Source organism: Paramisgurnus dabryanus, chromosome 15 (genome assembly GCF_030506205.2).
Source record: "Paramisgurnus dabryanus chromosome 15, PD_genome_1.1, whole genome shotgun sequence".
Classification (NCBI taxonomy): Eukaryota; Metazoa; Chordata; class Actinopteri; order Cypriniformes; family Cobitidae; genus Paramisgurnus; species Paramisgurnus dabryanus.
In genome coordinates, this window is record NC_133351.1 from 356,819 (window position 1) to 378,284 (window position 21,466).

Genomic DNA, 21,466 nt, shown 5'->3' on the forward strand with positions numbered 1-21,466 from the left:
GAAATAATATAAATTAGCATGGGAATATACTTCAAAGATATTTCGCTGATACAAAAGTTCAAGTGGTGCCAAATATTGAGTCCAACATGTATTGGAGAAAAACATTAATTTCATAATGGGACTTCTTCCCACTTTGTGGTTTTACCCGGTTGAAAGGTATGATTTTTGTGTTTTTTTCCTGAGTGTAAGATCTAAAGGATTGACAATGCAGATTTACTTTCATGGGCTTCTTTTTCCATATTTACCAACTGTGACAATAATTTTGTCCATGACTGTATTGCTTAGGGATAGGGCATTAATAATGTGATATGTTTTGTAGAGCTGGGTATCGATTAAATTTTTAAATGCATACCATTATGTTAATACAATACAATTTTGATGCAAGATGAAAAATGTATGCTGAAAAAATTAATTCCTTGATCAAATAGGATCAGGTTATTTCATGGTTTAAAAAAAAGTTTAATCGAAAAATGTTTTTTTTTTGCCCAGTCCTAGTGTTTTGTAACGTATGGTAACCCATTCTCGAAACGTGACCCCTGCATTTAACCCGTCATGAACACACGCACACACCCAGAGCAAGTGGGCAGCTATCACTGCGGTGCCCGGGGTGTCACTGGGGGAAAGATGCCTTGCTCAAGGGCACTACAGGCCATGAGACTCAAACTGGGTTTTGAGCCAAGAGATTTTAACCTGAATAAACTTTCTGGTTATTATTCACTAATTTGGCTAAAACATGTAGCTGAATGACAGCCCTGCTTCTTCATATGCGTCTTATTTCTTTTTCATTTGCAGGTGCTTTCTGTTCTGTTACTGACTGATATGTGTGTGTGTATCTGTGTCTGTGTGTTTTGCAGGTATGGTTTGCGTGAGTTTGTGGTGATTTCTCCAGGGGCGAACTGTGAGGCCATTATTAGCGAGTCCAAATGTAACCTGCTGTTGAGCTCAGTGTCCATCGCTCTGGCCAACACAGGCTGGTGAGTGTCAGTCAACATCTGATCTACAGTCAGTTGTGAAGCTTTTGCTGGGTTACTCGTGTCCTCATTGTCCTGGTTTCATTGGGTTACTACATTCATATATAACATCAAATTGTACAGTGTTTACAGTGTTTGCAAATCATTTTACATTCACATGCTTGTATTTTATTTCAGAGTTGAGAAACGCACATTTAGTTTTGGATTTTCATCATTTAAATTAATTTTTCATAGAAACGCTGATAGTGAAGGAAACCTGTGCGTCATTGGGCATTGTGGGAAGGGGAGTGATCTTGTCAGCCGCTCTTTAAATGGGTTATGTGCATGTGTTTTTTATTGTGTAGTGTGATGTGATGTGAGAGAGTTACTGTGCTGTTAGGAATGTGTAATATATTCACATAATGAATGGTGGGTCTTGACAGATGCTTTGACTCTCTGTGAATAAGTCAAATGGTTTTGTATAAATATTTGTAGACCTATGTGAAAGTGTTAAGATCTGACTTTATTGACTTATTTCTTTTGAGAGCATCTATCATGTTTATTGCTTTAATAAATCACCAGTGGCACTGTGGCTGTGCTGACATTAGATGGCGCTTTCGAGCTGTTTTAGTGTGCATTACCTCTATAATGTCTTTCTGTAACACGAGTGCTCATACAGTATGTTGTGTGCAGCAATTTAAATAATGGGACATTTCTTTATAAGAGGTAAATAAAGAAAAGAATAAATATCAATAATAAAGAGACGTATCTGCGCCTCAGAGTTTGGTCTCTGCAGTCATTAATATTTCCACGTTCAGACCACCAGTGACTTTCTCGCTGTGTGTCGCTCATCTCCTTAAATGAGGTCGTTAGCTCTTTCCCCACCAGCATTTAAAAAAAATCTTTGCCAGCACCAGCATTTTTTAGTTTAATTCCTTCCAGAAAAATTTCTTCTTTAAAGATATGAACATACAATATAACTAACTAAAGAACAGACCTTCTGCTTTCAAACAAAAAAAGTTTCATCCTACCATCATTTTTTTTCTTTTTTATCATCTTCCAAATATGGGTAGGTTTTGTCAAAAATGACACATTTTCAGTAAAAATAAGGACTTTTGGCAGAGATCAGATTCAGAACAATGATCAAAACATACAGAGATTTTTTTACTGTTTGGCCCTTGGGGATGCTTACGGGTTTTATAAGTTAGGTAAAAGCGCCACCTGGTGGATAATAGCAGAAATATGGATTGATGGAAAAACATTGGCATAGAATTGTTTTCTCTTAATTGACGAATTAACTCTGAACTCTCTGAAAAGAGTAAGGGTCGATCACACCAAACGCGTTTATGGCAGTTGCAGGTGCCTTTTTTAAGGATTTTCTATGGGCAGTGAGTGTTATGCATGCTGTTTATGCGCGCCAAACGCCTTGCAGTTTTTGCCGCAGAAAGCGGAAAAGCAGCCAACGTCATTCGCGTCTTTCCATTGTCCAATCGAATGAGGGGAGAGACGGGCTTTTTGTAATGGTGACGGACGTTTATAGTTGTTTGGATCAACCGAACTCCACTCACTCACTCACTCACTCACTCACTCACTCTCTCCTGTGTGTTTGTGCACCTCTCAAACAAGGTCATAGCAAGCGTCCTCTTTTTAAAGTTTCTGCTAATATGACAGTTTAACTGGTTTACAGCAAAAGAGCCCCTACGCTTCAATATTTGATTGACAAGACAGCTGACTTGGTCAATATAAAAGCCGTGATCGCCCCTTAGGAGGCGTTTCTAAGTCTGGTTATTATAAATAAATAAGTACCACCTACTGCAGTAACTGACAAGATTCAATTTAAATGAATGAGATCATGTCGCTCTGCTAGTCGCTGGCGGTCTGAACACGGCCAAAGTTTTTTTTAAGGAAGTTGCATCGCTGCGCAGCCATATTTGCAACGCCTCCAGTTTGTTTGAGCAAAACTTGCCACATACTGCGCATGCACAAAGTCCCTCTTTAACGGTTGATGATTGGCTCTTTTTATGTGAATGAGGGACTAAAGTGGTGGTAATGACCGTTACCATTCATATCATAATCAATACTTTTCATACTTGGTTAATTTGCCTTGTCTGAACCAGAGTTAAATTGCTCCCCTGCTGGTCTCCGTTCACATCATATTATTTAGTTCTTAACCGATTTAGTTGTTCACATCCTCTTTATTTGAACCTTAGGTTTTGATATCAGAGAGTAAATACAGAAACACACTTACATCTGTCTTCTGCAAAAGTACTTAAAGGTGCATTGTGTAACTTTTATAACAGAAATGAAATATAAGATATCAGTGGTGTGTAAAGACCTTACATAATAAACATGACTGTGTCTCACGCTGTGCTTCTGTATAGTTCATTGGTAGAGCATTGCGTTAGCAGCCCAAAAGGTCATGGGTTTGACCCCAGTGTACAAACATACTGATGAATGTTGTTTTTTCAGTGAAGTGAACAGTTAATTCTTTATTTGCACACATGCGATCATTTTATAAACGTTCCCCTCTTTGTGTTTGTAGTCAGGTGCCTCTGTTTGTACAGATCCAGCAGAAATGGAGAAGATTGTACTCGGGTGAATGCCAGGGACCCGGTGCCCGAACTGACTTTGAGATGGTGCATCTTCGTAAAGTCCCAAGCCAGTACAACCACTTGTCCGGCCTTCTGGACATCTTCAAAAACAAAATTGTGAGTGTAGATTATGATGTTTTGGCTGATGAGATGTTTGATTTTTCTTAAAGTTTCAATGTAGAAATGTGAATCATGTCTTTTCTTTTTTCTATCTTTATCTTTACCTTCTTTGTCAAAAAAATAATTACTAACCCTTGTCTGTGTATACTGTATTAGACTTGATGAGATTAGTTCTAGTGCACTTAAGTATCGCTGTTCTTGTGTTGATCTAATTGTTTCTATTGTTTACCTCATTTGTAAATCGCTTTAAACAAAAACTTCTGCTAAATAACTAAATGTAAATTTGAGGAAAAATAGATTGTGTTGTTAACTTGAATCTGTTTAATAGTTTTTCAATCTTAAATATTAAATAATTATCTTATTTTTTTCTACATTATATTTACTACTGCTTTTTCATTATTCTTTTATTTTAGCTATGTTGCAGGATGCCTGTTATGTAACTTAAAGGGATAGTTCAATCAAAAATGAATATGAAAGACCATAACAATCTTGAGCCCCATTCACTTCTATTGTAGGAAAAAGCATGCTATGGAAGTCAATGGCAAGGCAATTTTTATTTGGATAGCACATTTAATACACAGATGTCATTCAGAGTGCTTTACATAGAAATGAGAAAACAATCTAAGAGAAAAAAAGGAGTAAAAATAAGAGACACACAATACAAACAAAGATGCATGAGAATTTAAAATAACAATTAAAAGAAAATAAATGTGAATTGAATAAAAATTGTTTACAATGTGTTAAAAAGAATAAAAATGGGGCTCATGAACAGTTTGGTTACAAACATTTCTCAAAATATCTTCTTTCGTGTTCATCAGAAAAATCAAATTTATACAAGTTTGTAACAACATGAGTGTGAGTGAGTGATCATGGCAATATTTTAATTTTTGCGTGAACTGTCCTGTTACAGTGTGAAACGCTAGAAAATGCTTTGTGAAGCACTTATTGAGGGAATAATCTTAACATGATTACAATACTGAATGTTTAAAGATGATCCATATTAATTGTGATGGTTTATATAAGATGCACTTGGCTTCAGTTTAGTTCTGTTGATGTCACAGGGCTGCACGCTGACGCCGATGCCGCCCATCAGCATCGCCATCCGCTTCACGTACGTCCTGCAGGACTGGCAGCAGTGCTCGTGGCCTCAGCAACCTCCAGGTCATCACAATCATCTGTCAGATCTTTTGTTTCAAGTTTGAATTTTTATTGGTCACATAAACAATCATACACTGTACAACTTGACAAAGTGAAATGCTTGGTACGACTCTTTTCACATAATGCAATAGACTATATATAAGAAATGAAAAGAAATGACAGCTGCCGTCTCGCTCACCTTTCAAATACAAACTACAACCTGAATGGATGCTTGTGATTGTGTTAGGGGCGGGGCCATGTGCGGTGACTCCAGTGTGTCATCAAGTCAATGTTTTATCCCCGCCCAAATAATCCTGAACACAAAAATGGTGGTTTAATGATCTAACTCTGCAATTCAGTACTACATAATTTACAGTCTTTGTGGCGTGTTTCAGCAATACATTTATAATGAGTTTTTAGAAAACAATTTTCAAGATTGCCTTTAAAGGGACTTCAATCAACTCTTCATAACTTTTGCTTCCTTGTAATTGTGTCGGTTATCAGCTATCACTATCAGCTTTAGTTTTTCAGTGCATTTGATGATTTCACACTCTGTGGTCGTGTGTGTGTGTGTGTGTGTGTGTGTGTGTGTGTGTGTGCAGATTTTTATTTGACTATTTGAATAGCTTTGATTGTTGCCATGGAGTGACTGAGCTGTGTGACTGCCATACATCTCCATCAGTATTACATTTACTCAGTGGATTTATGGGCTTTTGAGTATTTACCTCTGTGTGAAGCTGTGCAGACGATGTTTACCCAGGCAGATGATAATATTCAATGTATATCCCCAGTTGATTAATTTCAGCGCAATATATTACTTTGATCTTGTATTTGGCACTCATAATCTGAAATGAAAGTCAAAGTTAATATAAAATAAGAGGGTGTTTTTATTTTATCATAGACTTTGACGCTCTTCTCGCCGGGGAGGTGGGCGGAGTGGAGTTCGGCAAACTTCCTTTTGGTGCCTGTGAAGATCCGATCAGGTGTGTTTATGTCCGAAGGTCGCGGTGTTCATTATTAACATTAATGTTAGCTGTGATTTTTAACACCTGTTTGGCCAAAGATATTCAAGATACGTTACAGGGAAATGCAGTAATGTTTCAGATTACTGTTATATTGGCTGGAAATTCCTTTTGTCTGGAGAAATGTTTTCCAGTTCAACACATTTGGCTGAAATAGTATTCCTACAATTGTGATGAACTGTACCTGTAAAATAATGTCAATAATAGCCATGTAGGATTGATATGTTTCCTTTTACAGTAATGAGAAGTTAACCTACTTAAACTACTGACTCACCACTCGGATGTCTTTTATTACAAGGATGATTAGTTTCTCTTTACCCTTTTTCAGTGAGTTGCATCTTTCAACAACATGGCCCAACCTGACTGAGGGAATTGTTGTGGATAATGACGTTTATTCGTAAGTATTTTCACTCACAGAAGATGTAGATCAATCTAATCACGTAAAACTGTATGAAGGAACTTATTAAAATAGATCAAATGAAAGTTTTCACAAATTAACTTTGAGCAGCGTTGTATTTTTGATCAAGTCCAACCCTACAGCAAGTAAGTTGATGTTTCTTTTTAAGACTGAGCAATTCATGAATATGCATAAAGCACAAAAACAGCTCCAGGTGATGTCAGCGTCAGATTCATGTTTTGTCACCTCGTGAGAAACTTGTTACCCATAATAATTTTGTTCACACAGCACCATCAACAGTGTAAGGAGGGAAATGAGAGGTGGGGGGCGTTAAAGCAGGTCTCTCTGAATGACATCAATGCAAAAATTTATTCACGCCGAATGATTTTACGCCTTTCAGTTTCGTGATGAAATTCTTCTGACGTGTTTTTATCTCAAGTCTCAGAGTTTGCGTTCAGCGTTTGGCCATATGGTGGTTTGCTTTTTAAAATTAATTTGAAGTAGATGAAGAAACATTTGCACTTGTAGATAAGAAGAGGTCACACAGTGATGTGTACTCAAGTCAACACTGGTGCAGTTTACAAAATATATATAAAAAATATAGCGTTTACTCATTTATTTATTTGTTGATTTTTTTACTCGTGTATGACAAGCCACTGGATTAGTGGACAAAAAAACAGAAGCTTTTACATGATGCCATTAATGTGGGTTATGCGGAAATGTTAATGTAAAACTATGATGATGATGATAATAATGAAATCAAAATAATTATATAAAATTATAATAGGCCAACATGCCAACTACCGTCATGAAGGCTTGCGATCGGTCATATGGACAACCCTACTGGGAGTTAAGAGAAATGGTCATGAACCACTTGCTTCTCTAAAAACAAAGTCTCTCTTCACTGTAAAAGTGAAATAAACTGTTCATGGAAAAATATTTCACACTTGAGAAAATACACTGACATATTTAGTTTGGATTTATTGATAACATTGACAGTGGTTGAAGCACTTAAAGTAACTTTCACATGAACTTTTATGTTTGGGAGTCAGTCTTGCTACTGTTGATTTTATAAAAGCTTTTAAGATAACTTACTTAAGAAAAAGTACAAATGTTGTCCAAATCTAAATCCTCTGATTAACATGATTCAAGTTGAAATGTGTTTTATTACTATGAAACTGCTCTGAAGTATCTAGATGTGAAGTGTACAATAAGTTTATGCTTAATAACAACTGTTATAATTATCAGCGGGAAATGTTTCTCTCCTGTAAGACGTTTGTGAACCCCTGCGCTAATCAAATTAATGTTAATCGTATACGCACAGTGCTCTGTTTGGGTGTTTGTCGTCTTATGACTTTTACATTCTTGTATTTGTCAGTAGTTTGCATTGAGCACTCCTGCATTTAGGAGCACATGAAGATGTTTTGCTGCCCGTCTGCTAATCTAACATCAGAGTTTCTGATGTGATTTTGTCTCTCACAGCGACCTGGATCCGCTTCAAGCTCCTCATTGGTCTGTTAGAGTGCGGAAAGCAGAGAATCCTCAATGTTTGCTGGGTAAGATGGTGCATCTTGAACTGTTACAGAGGGATGTGTGATGTTTTGTGTTGTGGGTTTCGTCTGATGTCTTGTGATGTCCATCAGGGGATTTCCTCATGGAGTTCTTTAAACTGTGCTGTCGAAAGGAAACCACGGAAGAGATTCTGGGAAAGAACTCGGTCGAGGAGGACGGGAAAGGTCTGTGTTTACCTCACTGGTTATCCACATCTCTCTCTCTAGTTGTATAGCGTGGCTCAGCTGACGCTTTGGTCTGCTGTAAATTTTTAGACACCATTGACATTACTATTCATCTATAATCTGTACATGTTTGTGTGTCTGGATTTTTTTTATTCAAACCCACCTGAATGTGTCCGTAGAGAACAGTGACATCACGCAAGCATTGTCTAAACTGACTGAGCCAACGGCCGTGCCCATTCACAAACTGTCTGTGTCCAACATGGTACACAGCGCACGCAAGCGAATACGCCGACACCGGCGAATCGAGGAGTCGCCTCTGAGCAACGACGTGTTGAATTCAATCCTGCTGGTGAGATGCTGACATAACAGACTTGAGTAAACTTTAAAAGAAACTTGTGTTTCACTGGTTAGCGTAACGAGCAGTACTAAAGTTAAACAGAATCTTCTGGATGTTGCTCCTCACAATCGCTCTACTCATAAAACACTTGGCAGGACTACAGCTGTTCATTATGTTTGGTTTGGGCTACAGTTGTGTATTGCGTATATAAAGGATCCCATCCCAGACAGGTTTGCACAGCTTTAGAGAATATGCAGGTGTCCAGCGTAAATACTGATGATTTCTACATTCATTTATGTTTATTTCTGATCAAAGAGTCATCCTGGCAGTAGCTGTCTGTTTCACTGATTAAAACAGATCGAATGATGTATGGTGCATGTTTGTATGATGTAACGCTGTTGTGTGTGTGTGCGTGTGTCCGTCAGTATCTCTTCCCAGATGCAGCCCTTGATAAACTTGATTCTGGTGATGTCAAATTCACACAGCACAGTCCTGGCAGAAACACTCAGAAAGACAAAGACTCTGAAGATTATGTGAGTTTCTTGTCGTTTGTAACTGCTGGACAGCCCTGACAGATTACTGATGATGTCATTCATTACGTCATGCTCTTAAATTCACTCTTGACGTGAAGACGGGTTTGGTTCGTAACTGTGTTTTTCTGTAAACAGGCTTTCTGTAATCAGCTGAAATCGGCTCCTTCAGACAGCCTGACGTATCGTCTGGCCTTGTGCATGTGTTTGGTCAACATCTATCACGGGGGAGTGCGAGCGGTCGCTCACCTGTGGCAGGAGTTTGTGTTGGAGATGAGATACCGCTGGGAAAACAACTGTCTCATCTATGGGTATTGAGCTCATCTCATTCTTCATGTTAAAGTCATCTGAAGCCAACTGAAAGTATGTGAATCATGTAGTGAGTCCAAACAATGTTGAATATATCAAAAGTTTCTTACATTTGATCGTGACTGGTGAAGGCAGAGTGCAATGCATAACGTTATTCAAACAACGTTTTTGAGTTTCTAGACTATTTTAAGTTGTTAAGTAAGAAACTGAGCTCACGGCTCGGGTGGCTACTGTATGTAATGATTGAACCAAACAGGATGAAGTCTCTGCCTTCTCGAGCTCAACAGCTCCACTTATTTTTCCCAAAGTAAATCTGAAGTTTAAAAAAATGGAAACGCACTGCCCCCTAACTTATGGCGCTTTTCCATTGCATAGTACCCCACGGTTTAGTTTAGTTTGGGTCGGGTCAGCTCACCTCACTTTGGCGTGGTTAGCTTTTCCTTCGAGTTTAGTATCACTTCGTAGTGGGAGGGTTTATAGGCGTGTCGTTATTCACCTTATTCCGCCACGCCCCTTTTCAATTCTTCGCTCTTCCGCATTTTGTCAACCGACTTCCGCTGCTAATATGGCACAGTGCATTCGGGAGCTAGTTTGGTGGTTAAAAGATTGTTCGTAGTTCACTATAACTTTAGCTAAATGACAAATATCGCAACTGCTGTAAATGTTTTGAATTAGGAGCACGGAGAAAACTTGATACGACGCTCGGATAGTCTTATAATGTCCCATCAATCGTCTCGTGGTTAGAAGATATGAAGCAGCCGCGGCAAGTAACCTATGAGACATATTTTATTACCTCGTCGTGTCAGAAGGAGTTGATGGAGCAGCATTATTAAAGTAATTATGCTTACCAATATTTACACAGTGATTTCTTCTTTTTTAAAGCAAATGTGCACCTTAGCCAGTCCAATATCTATTTCGTTTTTATGTGGTAATGTACCATGATAGAATTCATTTGCAAACTTGCCAAAACTTATTCCTTCAAATCAGGAGACTTAAATCCTTTTAAGTGGAATCTACAAAGCTCACATATGGTTTAAGAAATTCCTTACAGATAATATCTGATCACACTGTAAAGGTTTATATAACTGCATGACAGGTAACATCTGATCACATTGTAAAGATTTAATATAACTGCACAATATCTGATCACATTGTAAAGGTTTTATATAAATGCATGACTGGTAACATCTGATCACATTGTAAATGTTTAATATAACTGCACAACATCTGATCACATTGTAAAGGTTTTATATAAATGCATGACTGGTAACATCTGATCACATTGTAAATGTTTAATATAAATGCACAACATCTGATCACATTGTAAAGGTTTAATATAACTGCATGGTAGGTAATATCTGATCACATTATAAAGGTTTAATATAAATGCACAACAGATCACATTGTAAATGTTTGATATCACTGCATGACATCTGATAACAAACTGTATGAAGGTTTAATGTAACTTTACAACAGGTAAAATCAGGTCAAATTGTAAAGGTTTATAAAAATAACTATGGACTAAGAAACAACTAACTTTTCAGCAAGACCACCCTGCAATGAATTAAGACACAGCTTTATCAGAGTCATCAGGAGCTGATCCCAAGTGTTTATCTGGAAGCTGTATGTGTATGTACTGGTGATGTGCTTAGCGACTGAATGTAATGCATGCAATATCAACCCTGTGTAAAGCTGACAAAGATGGTTGTTTCTCAGCAGAGATATGTACTCTTGTGACACCTCAACACATGAAGCAGAAGCATTGAAGCAGTTTCTCAGACAGGGTTTACAGGACTAGGCCTTAATTATATTAGGACATTTTAGTTTTTACAAACAAACCACATCTTGTGACAAAACAATGGCACTCAAATATGTTGAGGTATGTCAGTACAAGGTGTTTTTAAATTATTGTAGCTCAAATAAGCATTTTAGCCTGGGACCAGCATAAGCCCTGTCCGGGAAACTGCAAGGTTGTTTTCCCATATCAGATGTAGGTTGCTTCAACGTTGAGTTGTGATTTTAAAGTGTAGTTGTGTTCAGAGACGGATTGATCCTCCCATTGTGTTTCTGCATCACAGTTTAGGAACACGTTGATTGTATATCATCCTCACAGTTGTCCATTGCATCACTAAACATCAATGCATCTGTGAAAATAATATAACCATAAACATTTTTATGTTAGTATTTAAAAGAAACTTGCATCATGAGAATTAATTTATAAATGACATCCATACTTAAACAGAACAGTGTGTGAGAGAGAGATGCATTAAAAAGAGACAGTAACATTATACACACAACCTCTAACTTCAATGTTAAATAATATGTCGTTTAATAGGTCATTATCATCAATATCTGAATGAGAAATTAACTGACCTCCTAGCATCTGAAATCTCTGTAACTTGTATGAATCACGTGAGCTACTGTAAGAATGTAATGTACTATAATATATTGCTGTCTTATCTTAAATATAAAAATACAGGTGGGCAATGAAAATCATTCAAAATAATTGCATTTTATAAACTAACGTTACTGATCTTAAGTTTATTCGTAGAACGGACATCACAAATCTAACGTTAGGCGAAGAGCACATTAAGCTAAGATAGCTTACCTGAAACTGACCACCTTTTCAACACCCGGCGTGGTTTAAAGTTACCGGAACATCGTAGTCGAACCATTACTTGGGATTAGGGTGTTCCTCAGTCGGCTCCCCGTCCATTAAAATTGGTAAGAAACAAACATAAAGGCGCTTGAGTGAGCTTTTTAAGTTAAACGCGTCGCCTTCAGCCACTGCCTCAGCTGCTCATCATATGCAGCCGGAAGTACGTTGACAAAATGAGCGCAATGGCGCCGCCCTTGTTGTCGTGGAAAATAAGGTGAATATTTGCGTTGCATAATGCTGTGACATCATACAAGTGAGAGCGCCGTTGTACATTCCCATACATTCATTTATTTATCAGTACGCCACAAAATTAAAATTGGCCACCACAAATAGATGTTTCCTCATCGCGTTTATCACTACCTCGGTCTCACATGACAATTTCTGTTCAAACACCGGTGGCGTCATTCGACGGCGCTCCGTTGAGCCTCATTGAAGTTGCATTTAAGCATATATGCGAACGTGCGCGTCGCGAATGTTCCGCCACAAACTGCAAGAATGGAAAAAACTGTTATGGTGTCCCTGATTCTCAACCTGTGGATGTTTTTTTATCGCTAAAAGGGAGTTTGGGAACTTAGCAAAGCACAGAAGACAACATGTTTCCTCGAGACAGCAAGCTAGCACTAAGGTAAAGCTAATATTTACATTATAGCGATGACGCTGTAGTGACGAGTCTGTCAAACCAATCAGTGATCTACAGTGTTTTCGCGTCACGTTTGGTATCATCAGCTCGGGTCGCTTGGAACCCCAACCGAGGTGGTACGAAAAAAAGTATCGGGTACTACTTACTGCACCCAATGGAAAAGCTCCCAAAAGTAAGCTGACCTGACATTAGAGCCATATGGTAAATGTATGTCTGCCCCATTTATCTTTACATTCAATATCAATCTTCATGAATACTTCCACAGCCTTCTCTATATGTGATTATAGAGCTTGTCAATCAACGTTAGAGCGCCACCCTCAGGCTGGATTACTCAAGGGCACTAGACCTCTGCCCTAAGTCTTTTGCATGCGTTCAGTAATTCACTAGCAGTTAATCATAGGTTAGTCATGTAGCCTACAATACAACACAGAATCTGCCCAACATAAATGTATATTTATGTTTACCTTGGCTTTCCAATGACCCCGGGTTTAGTTAACGTGTCCAGTCATTTCCAACAGTATTGTCTACATGATCAAAATGATTATTGGAATTTTGAAGTTAAAAAAATATATATTATTGACATTAGAAAATGTGCAGCTACAGGCCTATTAGGGACATATTACGAGTTGATGCCAATATAATCTGCCCCAATATTGGCCAACACAATAAGCCTGACTGATGGATACAGTAGTGTACGTCTTACAGATCAAATAAACAATAGTGTGCAGAATATTGTTGATACTTCAGGAAAACACACCGTTTCTCCTGTAAGAGGTGTTTTATTCTGGTGTGCAGGTGCCACAGTTTATTCAGTGTCTGTAGGGACAAAGCTGCAGTTCAGTGATAACGTTCCTTGAGGAACAATTAAGCCCCTGCGGCCACACGCGTCTCTATGATGTCATGCCATTGTGTGTACATGAGTGAAACCTTCAGTGGGTTGGCATATGGGCGACTCTTGTGCTGTGCAGTATGAACAGTAGGTCTGTGTTGTGTTTTTCAGACTGGCGGGTGGTGCTCCTGATCTCAGGTGTTGTCTTCTTCATCAGAAACTTCAGGTGAGCACTGTCAAGCTCTTCTGCTAAGTGTTGTCTTCTGTTGCCGTTCGGTTGGGTTTTGTGGTGTCATGAAAGAGATTGTTATACGATTGAAGAGTTCAGATTAGGTGGTCTTTAAAAATTCTCAAAGATAAATGTCAGCAGATAGTTATATCTCCTATAATGCAAAAACCATTTACTGCGTCTGAATCACAAATTTTACTTCTGTAATTTGAATCAGTTACCATGACTGCTTTAATTCAGCTCTGCTCACCTGATAGAGAGAGAGACAGACAAATCCTACTTATCATCTGTCTCTATAGCTCATTCTTATACAGACATGTTTTTAGAAAGTTCATACTGAAATGTAAAGAATGAGTCTGTGTCTCCAATTGTATGAATGATTCCCAAGACTTGATTCACACTAGATTATTTTATATTTAGAGTTGTATGTTTGTATTCAGTCTAACACTCCCTTACAAACACACACAGATGCTGAACTGCTGCATCGAACGCAAGAAAGCAAGAGATGATGGGAAGAAGACCGAAGGGGCCACAGAAAGGAAGCGAGCGGGGCCTGAGGTCGTCGGGCCGCCGGTCGGATCTGTGGAAGTTTCACCCGGAAAGTCATGGGACTCGTGGAGCGACAGCGAGGATGAGTTCTTTGAGTGCCTGAGCGACACGGACGAGATGAAAGAGGAGACTGAGAAAACCCCCAATAAGAGTAAAGCAGAGGGACGTTTACAGCCACACGGAAAACTGACGCTGATGAACTCACACGAGCCTCTTTACATCCCCATCACACAGGTCAGTAGACCTCAGTCCATTAACCTCTATCAGTACTGTATGAGTACTCATCTGTTTTCTCTTGTGTATTAGTGCTAAGCATGACAGTGTGGCACCATTACTTTATTTATTTGACCACCAGCTGTTGTCGTGCTAAAGACTTCATGTTATGTAGGAAAGAGATTGTGTTCAGGTGGCCTTTCTGTGTGGGGTTCTCGCTGTGTCTGCGTGGGTACTCCCACAGTCCAAAACATAAAAGTTAGGTGAAATGTCAAACTTGCCTTTCCCCAACGTGTGTATAGATCAACTTGTTTATAACTGGTTCTAGTAATGAATATAGTGTTAAGAATAAATAAATAAATACATCTGAGTGAAAGTGATGTGATGTGCTATGGTAGTGCATACTCAAAATGTGACCTCTGCATTTAACCCATCTCACACACTCACACACACGCACACACACACACACACACACACACACACACACACACAGGCACACCCAAGCAGTGAGCAGATCTCAAACCAGCAACCCTCGGATTACAAGCCCGACTCTTTAACCATTAGTCTATAACTGACCCATCTGATCTGCTCTTTTGAGTTGATATGGTTTCATGTCCCCACACTCAGAACACAGTCAACTCGTGTGTTATGTGCTGAATTTCTTATTTTCCAGCTGCAATTTAAAAACAAATGACTTTAATATGAATTGTAAGATTGATCGGTACAGTAACAATACTGCACAGAACTGTACTCTTATTAGAATTTTTTCCTGTCTTCTGTGCCACAAGACTATCTGTGAATTTAAGGTATTAACTCGTGGTCATAATTAAAAACACTCAAACAGGATCTTGTTGAATGTTTTGTCGGTTTGTTGTTAACATGTGGCTCTCCTCCCACATTAACACGATATAGGGGACGATATAGTTTATTATAAATGCCTGTGCAATGTGTTCAGGTTACTAGCTGTACTTTAAACTTGACAATTGACTAACAACTCACTTTAAAAAGCACCTATTGTCCGATTCACGACTTTACATAAGAACTTTTACGTAAGTGTGTATTAGTTCATGTTAAAAATATGCAAAAGGTACCAACTCCAAAATAAACAATGATTCGATTTATCGTCTCCAACGTCAATCTCTTTTCTTGGACTACAACAAACACACAGATTGTAGGCAACCGTTTACTTCCTGACATGATCATAATTCCTCCTGCTTCTGACTCACAGCCTGTAAATTAACTCCTGTTAGCATTGCATTGTGATCGAATATTTCAAACATGGTAAGGAGCGTCACATTTTTGGCCGACATCAGAGGTATTCAGGCCAATCACTACATACAGATTAGCTGACCAATCAGGGACACGGCACTTTTCAAATTTTTGCGTTTCAGGAAGAGAGTGAAATTATAAGCATTTATAATAGTTATTAATTATAAGACATTATCAGATATACAGACATCTGTGATGGAGACACGTGCTGACGGCACATCAGTAAAATCACGTCACTGACCCTCTTCAGTTATTCATGGTTTAGAGCTGTGAGCTGGAGATCTGCTGTTTTACTTTTTCACATGCAGGTGTTGAAGACACAGTAAGACCCAAGAGGAGAACATCTACCTGCCTGTTTGAATGTTTGTGAATTGTTCTGTGCCAATGTGTTATTTATACTTCTTTATCACCTTTACAATCCTCACATGACTTGTGTGTGTGTCCGTGTGTGTGTGTGTGTGTGTGTGTGTGTGTGTGTGTGTGTGTGTGTGCATGTATGTAAGTGTGTGTGTGTGTGTATGATGGAGACCCACAGCTCAATGGCATACTGTCTGTGCTGTGGACTCAGTGTGTTGTTGTTTTTCTATATAAACCCTGCACACTTCATTATTAATGGCTCATGTGATGCTCCTTACTTGACATCCTCTCTAATTTTATTGAACCGTTCTCAGAGAATTGCCCATTATTCCCTAAATGTGTCAGCTCACATAGTTTCCAGTAATCCACTTGCCCTTTGACAGTCAGATTAGCAGCTAATAAAATCCATTGTTTGAACCTAAATGCGATGATATGGAGGGAGCATTTGTAATGGTGTATACTTTTGTTTAAATGAGCTCAACTTTCTAAAGTATTTGTTAATCATTGAAGTTTTTACCCAGGATGAGAAGAACACGGACACCTCTATGTTCCACTAATGTGTGTTCTTGTGTTTGTGTCACTCAGGAGCCTGCACCAATGACTGAAGACCTGCTGGAGGAGCAGTCAGAGGTCCTGGCCAAACTGGGTACATCAGCTGAAGGGGCTCAGCTCCGGGCTCGCATGCAGAGCGCCTGTCTGCTCTCAGACATGGAGTCCTTTAAGGTGAGATTGCTAAAGACTAAAACATGCATTTTGTTTTCAGATGGTTTTTGAGTCTTGGGAACAGATTGACGAAGCCCATGACAGACATGTGTTGAACCTGCTAGTGTAGCTTTTCATGTGGTCATTATCTAAGATTAGACAATGCTTTACTTAGCAACACCCTAGCAACCATTCAGTCCACCTTAGCTGCGCCACAGCAACCACCCCAGTAATCACCCAGCAACTGTTTTGTGCAGACAAGAATTTCTCACCTTTTCTTTAGAGCACATGTAAAAATGTTGCTTTTAAAAAGTTACATATAAAATAAAAGAGTCAATGAATTAACACAGTTTAACTCAATTAAAACTGTAAAGCTGTATTTAATTGAAATTATTACATTATGTTTCTTGTTTAAATAGCTGTTAAAAAATAATTGTTATTAGGCAAATTCTTTACTACAGTATTTTTTTATTTTTTTATGCATTTGGCAGAAGCTTTAATCCAAACGGTCTTACAGTGCATTTCAATCTATAAAGTACTTGTGTCATGACCTCTATCTGCTCTATCAATGAGCTATACATGAACACTTATTATGGTGCACTGCCTCATATACTTTATCTCCAGCTATTTAAATCAGTTTTAGTTCCCTATAGGATTCTTTTCCAATCCACAGCGAAATGAAAGCCGTTTGCTGGCTAGATGTAAGAATCTTCATTCATTTCATAAGCGTCTAATCCCCTTCTTTCAAGGTAGCGGCGAGTTATCTCACGGTGTTGTGTCGTGAACAAACCATTAGAGACGTTAAAGAACCGAGTATCGCTGGGAATCTGAGACGTCCGTAAACACAGCACGCATACCTTCATTTCCAACATTGTGTTTGCTGGCTATGAAGCGAGATGCTCGTTTTTGTACACCAGGGGGCAAGAGCGATGTGGTAGGGTGACATTTTGGGTCTGTTTTGTCTTGCTATAGCTTGTTCAACTGTCCTACAAAATGCTCTGATTTCTTAAGCAGACAGACCATCTCTTCTTATTGCAGTGGCAGACTGCTGCGAGCGCACCCATCGCAGTAAATGGCCCCGTTAGCTGAAGATGGCCTCTAAATTTAGCAGCAGTGCTGTATCTAATTGTGCTTAGCCAAGCATCATTTGGCATTTTGGCTTTAATTACCATCTCTCTCTGGGTGGAGAAGAGAGAGATATGAATATGATGAATGGGGCGTCTCGTAGCGATGACGGCACGCTCGCGCCCCATCGTCCCTCTGTGCCGCTCCGTGGATCACCGTTCCTGCTGCATCTCTTTTGATCCGTAGCTGTAATGGATCGACACTTAAGAGCTGAACCAAGTGGAGAGTATCCTCCAAAAAAAAACCTTATACATTTTTGTTCAGGCAGCTTATTATGACGTACAGGTACATTATAGGGTGAATGGCCCTCTAGCGGCCAGCAGCTGTGCTTATGTTTTAAGATTGTTTGCCTTGTGTGTCATATTGGATGCATTTAATGTTCTGCATTTGTAAAATTAGAAATGCTTTCATCAACATTCATAATTTGGAGCATCTAACCCCACCCTAAACTCAACCACTTCTTAACCAGTTACTGAAAGATGAGAATGACCAGCCACTAACAATAACCGCTCTTCAAATGCTCTTTGTGTGCGTGCGTGCGTGCGTGCGTGTGCGTGTGCGCGTGCGTGTGTGTGTGCGCGTGCGTGTGTGTGTGCATGTGCGCGTGCGTGTGCGTGTGTGTGTGCATGTGCGTGCGTGCGTGTGTGTGCGTGTGTTCATTTATTCATTCAATATAATTGTATTTATAGCACTTAATATAAACATAATTGCTTATTATTTTAAAGCAGCTTTACATTAATAAAAAGAAAACACCAAAAAATTGGCAAAGTACAGCGGCTAAGATTAAACCGTTCTATCAAACAGAGTATTAATGTAATGTATAGAAGAGAGCTCTATGTTAAGCTAATGTCAGCTGACTCCTCAGGGGTTGAAAAAACTAAGGGGGTTGAAAAAAAAAATATACAAGATAATATAAAGTATATGAGTTTAGGGTGGGGTTCTACAATTTTATGGGAAAGTAAGAAATGAAAATGAAATTGAAAGTGAATTCCCAAGTTTAACTAACAAAATATCCTACAGGTCAGGATAATGTCAGGGTGGCTGTCTGCCAGTTGAGGCTCAGTAGAAATTGGTTGATGCAGCAGGATGATGACCCTAATCATTGAAGTAAATCCACCACAGATTGGTTTAAGAATGAACAAAATTTGCCACTTTGAGTTACCTAGTCAAAGCCCAGACCTTAACCTCATAGAGATAACCTCAAGAGAGCGGTTTACACCAGACATCCTACAAATGTTTCTGAGTTGAAGCGGTTTTGTAAAGGGAAGTGGGTAACGATGTGCCGGTCTGATTCAGATCTACTGAAAGCGCTTGCTTAAAGTTATTGCTGCCAATTGCTGCCATTTTCCTCCAGCACTGTGAATGTTTAATGGGTGTTTTAAAAAAAGACACAAACTAGAATTATTTGTGTGTTGTCAGCTTATATTTAGTAAATGAAACCGATAGCAGTCAGTGGTTGCTGGTCAGACATCGACTGAGCATCACGATGTGAAGGAAGGTCCGTAGATCAGTGGTGTGAAGAGTTTCACGGCAGCAGGAACTGTGTCTGTTAGTCTCATTGATCGGCCTTTTCATTAACCAATCAAACTGCAGGATTAGGATTAGGCGACTGTTTTTTTAACATGTATCCTGATGGATATATAGAGCTATTTGCAGCTACTCGCTCTGTCCACTTCTGTCACGTTTAGTAGAATCTCACAGCAGGGGCTTAGTTATGAATTACAATACCAACAGCTGAAAGGGTTTAAACGGTTATAATGTGACTGCCTACATGTGTGAATGCTCATGATTCATGTGTTTACGGTCGTGTATAGATGTCGATCAGGGGTCTCAACCCTACTCCTGGTGAGCTACTGTCCTGAAGATTTTAGCTCATTAAGGTGTTTGATAATTACAGACAGATGTGTAGGAGCTGAAGTCTGAAGGACAAAACCTCACCAGGTTTGGAGGGGTTGGAGTCACCTTTTCTGAAATGTCAGTACAGACGAAAATTGTTAAGGTAGGGTTAGTCAAGTCTATAGCACAAACAGTGTGAGATGAATTTAACAATCATGGTTCAGCATGAGCATAATAGACTCATTTTCTAGTGATTCAGTGTTTGTTTATGTTAGCTCAGGTCTCGCTATCCTTTGAAAATGAACAATAAGATGTGTGTTAAGTGATTTTGAAGATTGTGCTGCGGTCAGTAGGATCAATATGAGGAATTAAGATGTGTTTAAAGGAGAGACGGTGTCTCACGTACTGTAAGTAAAAGTCACATCATTGTCTTTCAGTACACAGAGCGACTGATGTAAAGGTGTCTCAGGGCGCACTCACATTATCCAAACCAAACCAAACCATGCCCCAGCGCCTAAGCCCAAGTGAACCGCGCTCCGGCCCACCTCTGCAACCCGGCCGCGGCGCGATTAAACAATCCGCGCCCGGGCACGGAACAGAGCGATCACACTAGTCAAACAAACCAGGCTTTGGGGGTCAAACGCGCCCGAGCGCGGTTTGGTTTGGATAGTGTGAGTGCGCCCTCACAGCTCATTTATGTCTCACTGCTGGAGAATCAAGTGTCAGATCAGATTAATACGTTTTACATAAACAAATACAACTCTCATGCATGGGCGTCAGAAACATTATATGTGGGTGGGCCAAGACCCAAATCCTTTTTAGACCAATGATATTGGACCCACTCACTTTAGTGTCTTTATTTCTGTGCATGTGACTGTTCATCTGTCAGAGCGTCGTCAGTCAAAACCATTACAATATATCAGGGATGGGCAACTTTGGTCCTGGAGGGCCGGTGTCCAGTTTAGCTTCAACTTGCCTCAGCACACCTGCCTAAAAGTTTCTAGTATTCCTAGTAAGACCTTAATTGGCTGCTTCAGGTGTGTTTATTTATGGTTGGAGCTAAACTCTGCAGGACCGAAGTTGCCCGTCCCTGCAATAGAGGAAAGCCCTAATAAATTAAACTCTGTTCCACCATTTAGCTACAACCTTGACTACCACGCTGCTGCTTTCTCAAATCCATTCAACTTGGATCATTTACAGTCCATATAAATTAAACTCCATTTCGTGTTTTCACTACTTTCCCCAACTGTACTCCCAGCCATATGCCCTCATTATTATTCTTTCCTTATCTTTACATTCTCTGTAAAAAAAAAAAACTCTTGTCTCTGTATAGTGTGTTAGGGTTTGGACAAAAGCCTCTGCTAAATGACTAAATGTAAATATCTTTCTCTGGTTTTGTAATCATAAAAGATTTATTAATTTCTTAAAAAACAGGCTTACATTTCTATAAAGAAAATACTTTTTTTAATTTTTGAACTTGGGAAAACTAATGACCCATGACTTTCTTGCAGGAGATTTACCACACAAGTCTGACCAGAAGTGTTTTGTGTGTTTCTACAGGCAGCGAACCCATGCTGCTCTCTGCAAGATTTTGTGCGCTGGTATTCCCCAAGAGATTACGTGGAAGAGGAAGTGACCGATGAGGCAGGCCGGACGATCGTTCGGGGCGACCTGAGCGCCCGCATGAAGATCCCGGGTAACATGTGGGAGGAGGCGTGGGAAACGGCGAAGGCCACGCCGGCACGACGACAGAAGAGGCTGTTTGACGACACCAAAGAGGCTGAAAAGGTAAGAACCTGAAGCCCGGCCACAGGCACGCTTGCTCCAGCATCATGAGTTAGGCTTTGTGTGGTTAGGGTTTGAAGCGGTTCAAGATCTTGAAGCAACATTTTGCTTAAAATAAAAATGATGAGTAAGTAAATGACAGTT

At 39.4% G+C, this 21,466-nt stretch overlaps 1 protein-coding gene across 3 annotated transcripts in view; it reads left to right on the forward strand.

The window, feature by feature from the left end:
* rab3gap1 (RAB3 GTPase activating protein subunit 1) overlaps nt 1-21,466 on the forward strand; it is a 30,091-nt gene that overhangs the window by 2,817 nt on the left and 5,808 nt on the right. For all 3 annotated transcript variants that reach the window (XM_065252467.2, XM_065252468.2, XM_065252469.1), the window contains 14 exons: nt 855-974; nt 3,493-3,658; nt 4,723-4,822; nt 5,700-5,781; nt 6,149-6,217; nt 7,700-7,773; nt 7,861-7,953; nt 8,133-8,302; nt 8,716-8,823; nt 8,959-9,131; nt 13,429-13,483; nt 13,955-14,269; nt 16,460-16,597; nt 21,098-21,325. In XM_065252467.2, the coding sequence (XP_065108539.1) occupies nt 855-974; nt 3,493-3,658; nt 4,723-4,822; nt 5,700-5,781; nt 6,149-6,217; nt 7,700-7,773; nt 7,861-7,953; nt 8,133-8,302; nt 8,716-8,823; nt 8,959-9,131; nt 13,429-13,483; nt 13,955-14,269; nt 16,460-16,597; nt 21,098-21,325 (1,891 nt within the window). The remainder of the gene's footprint in view (nt 1-854; nt 975-3,492; nt 3,659-4,722; nt 4,823-5,699; nt 5,782-6,148; nt 6,218-7,699; nt 7,774-7,860; nt 7,954-8,132; nt 8,303-8,715; nt 8,824-8,958; nt 9,132-13,428; nt 13,484-13,954; nt 14,270-16,459; nt 16,598-21,097; nt 21,326-21,466) is intronic.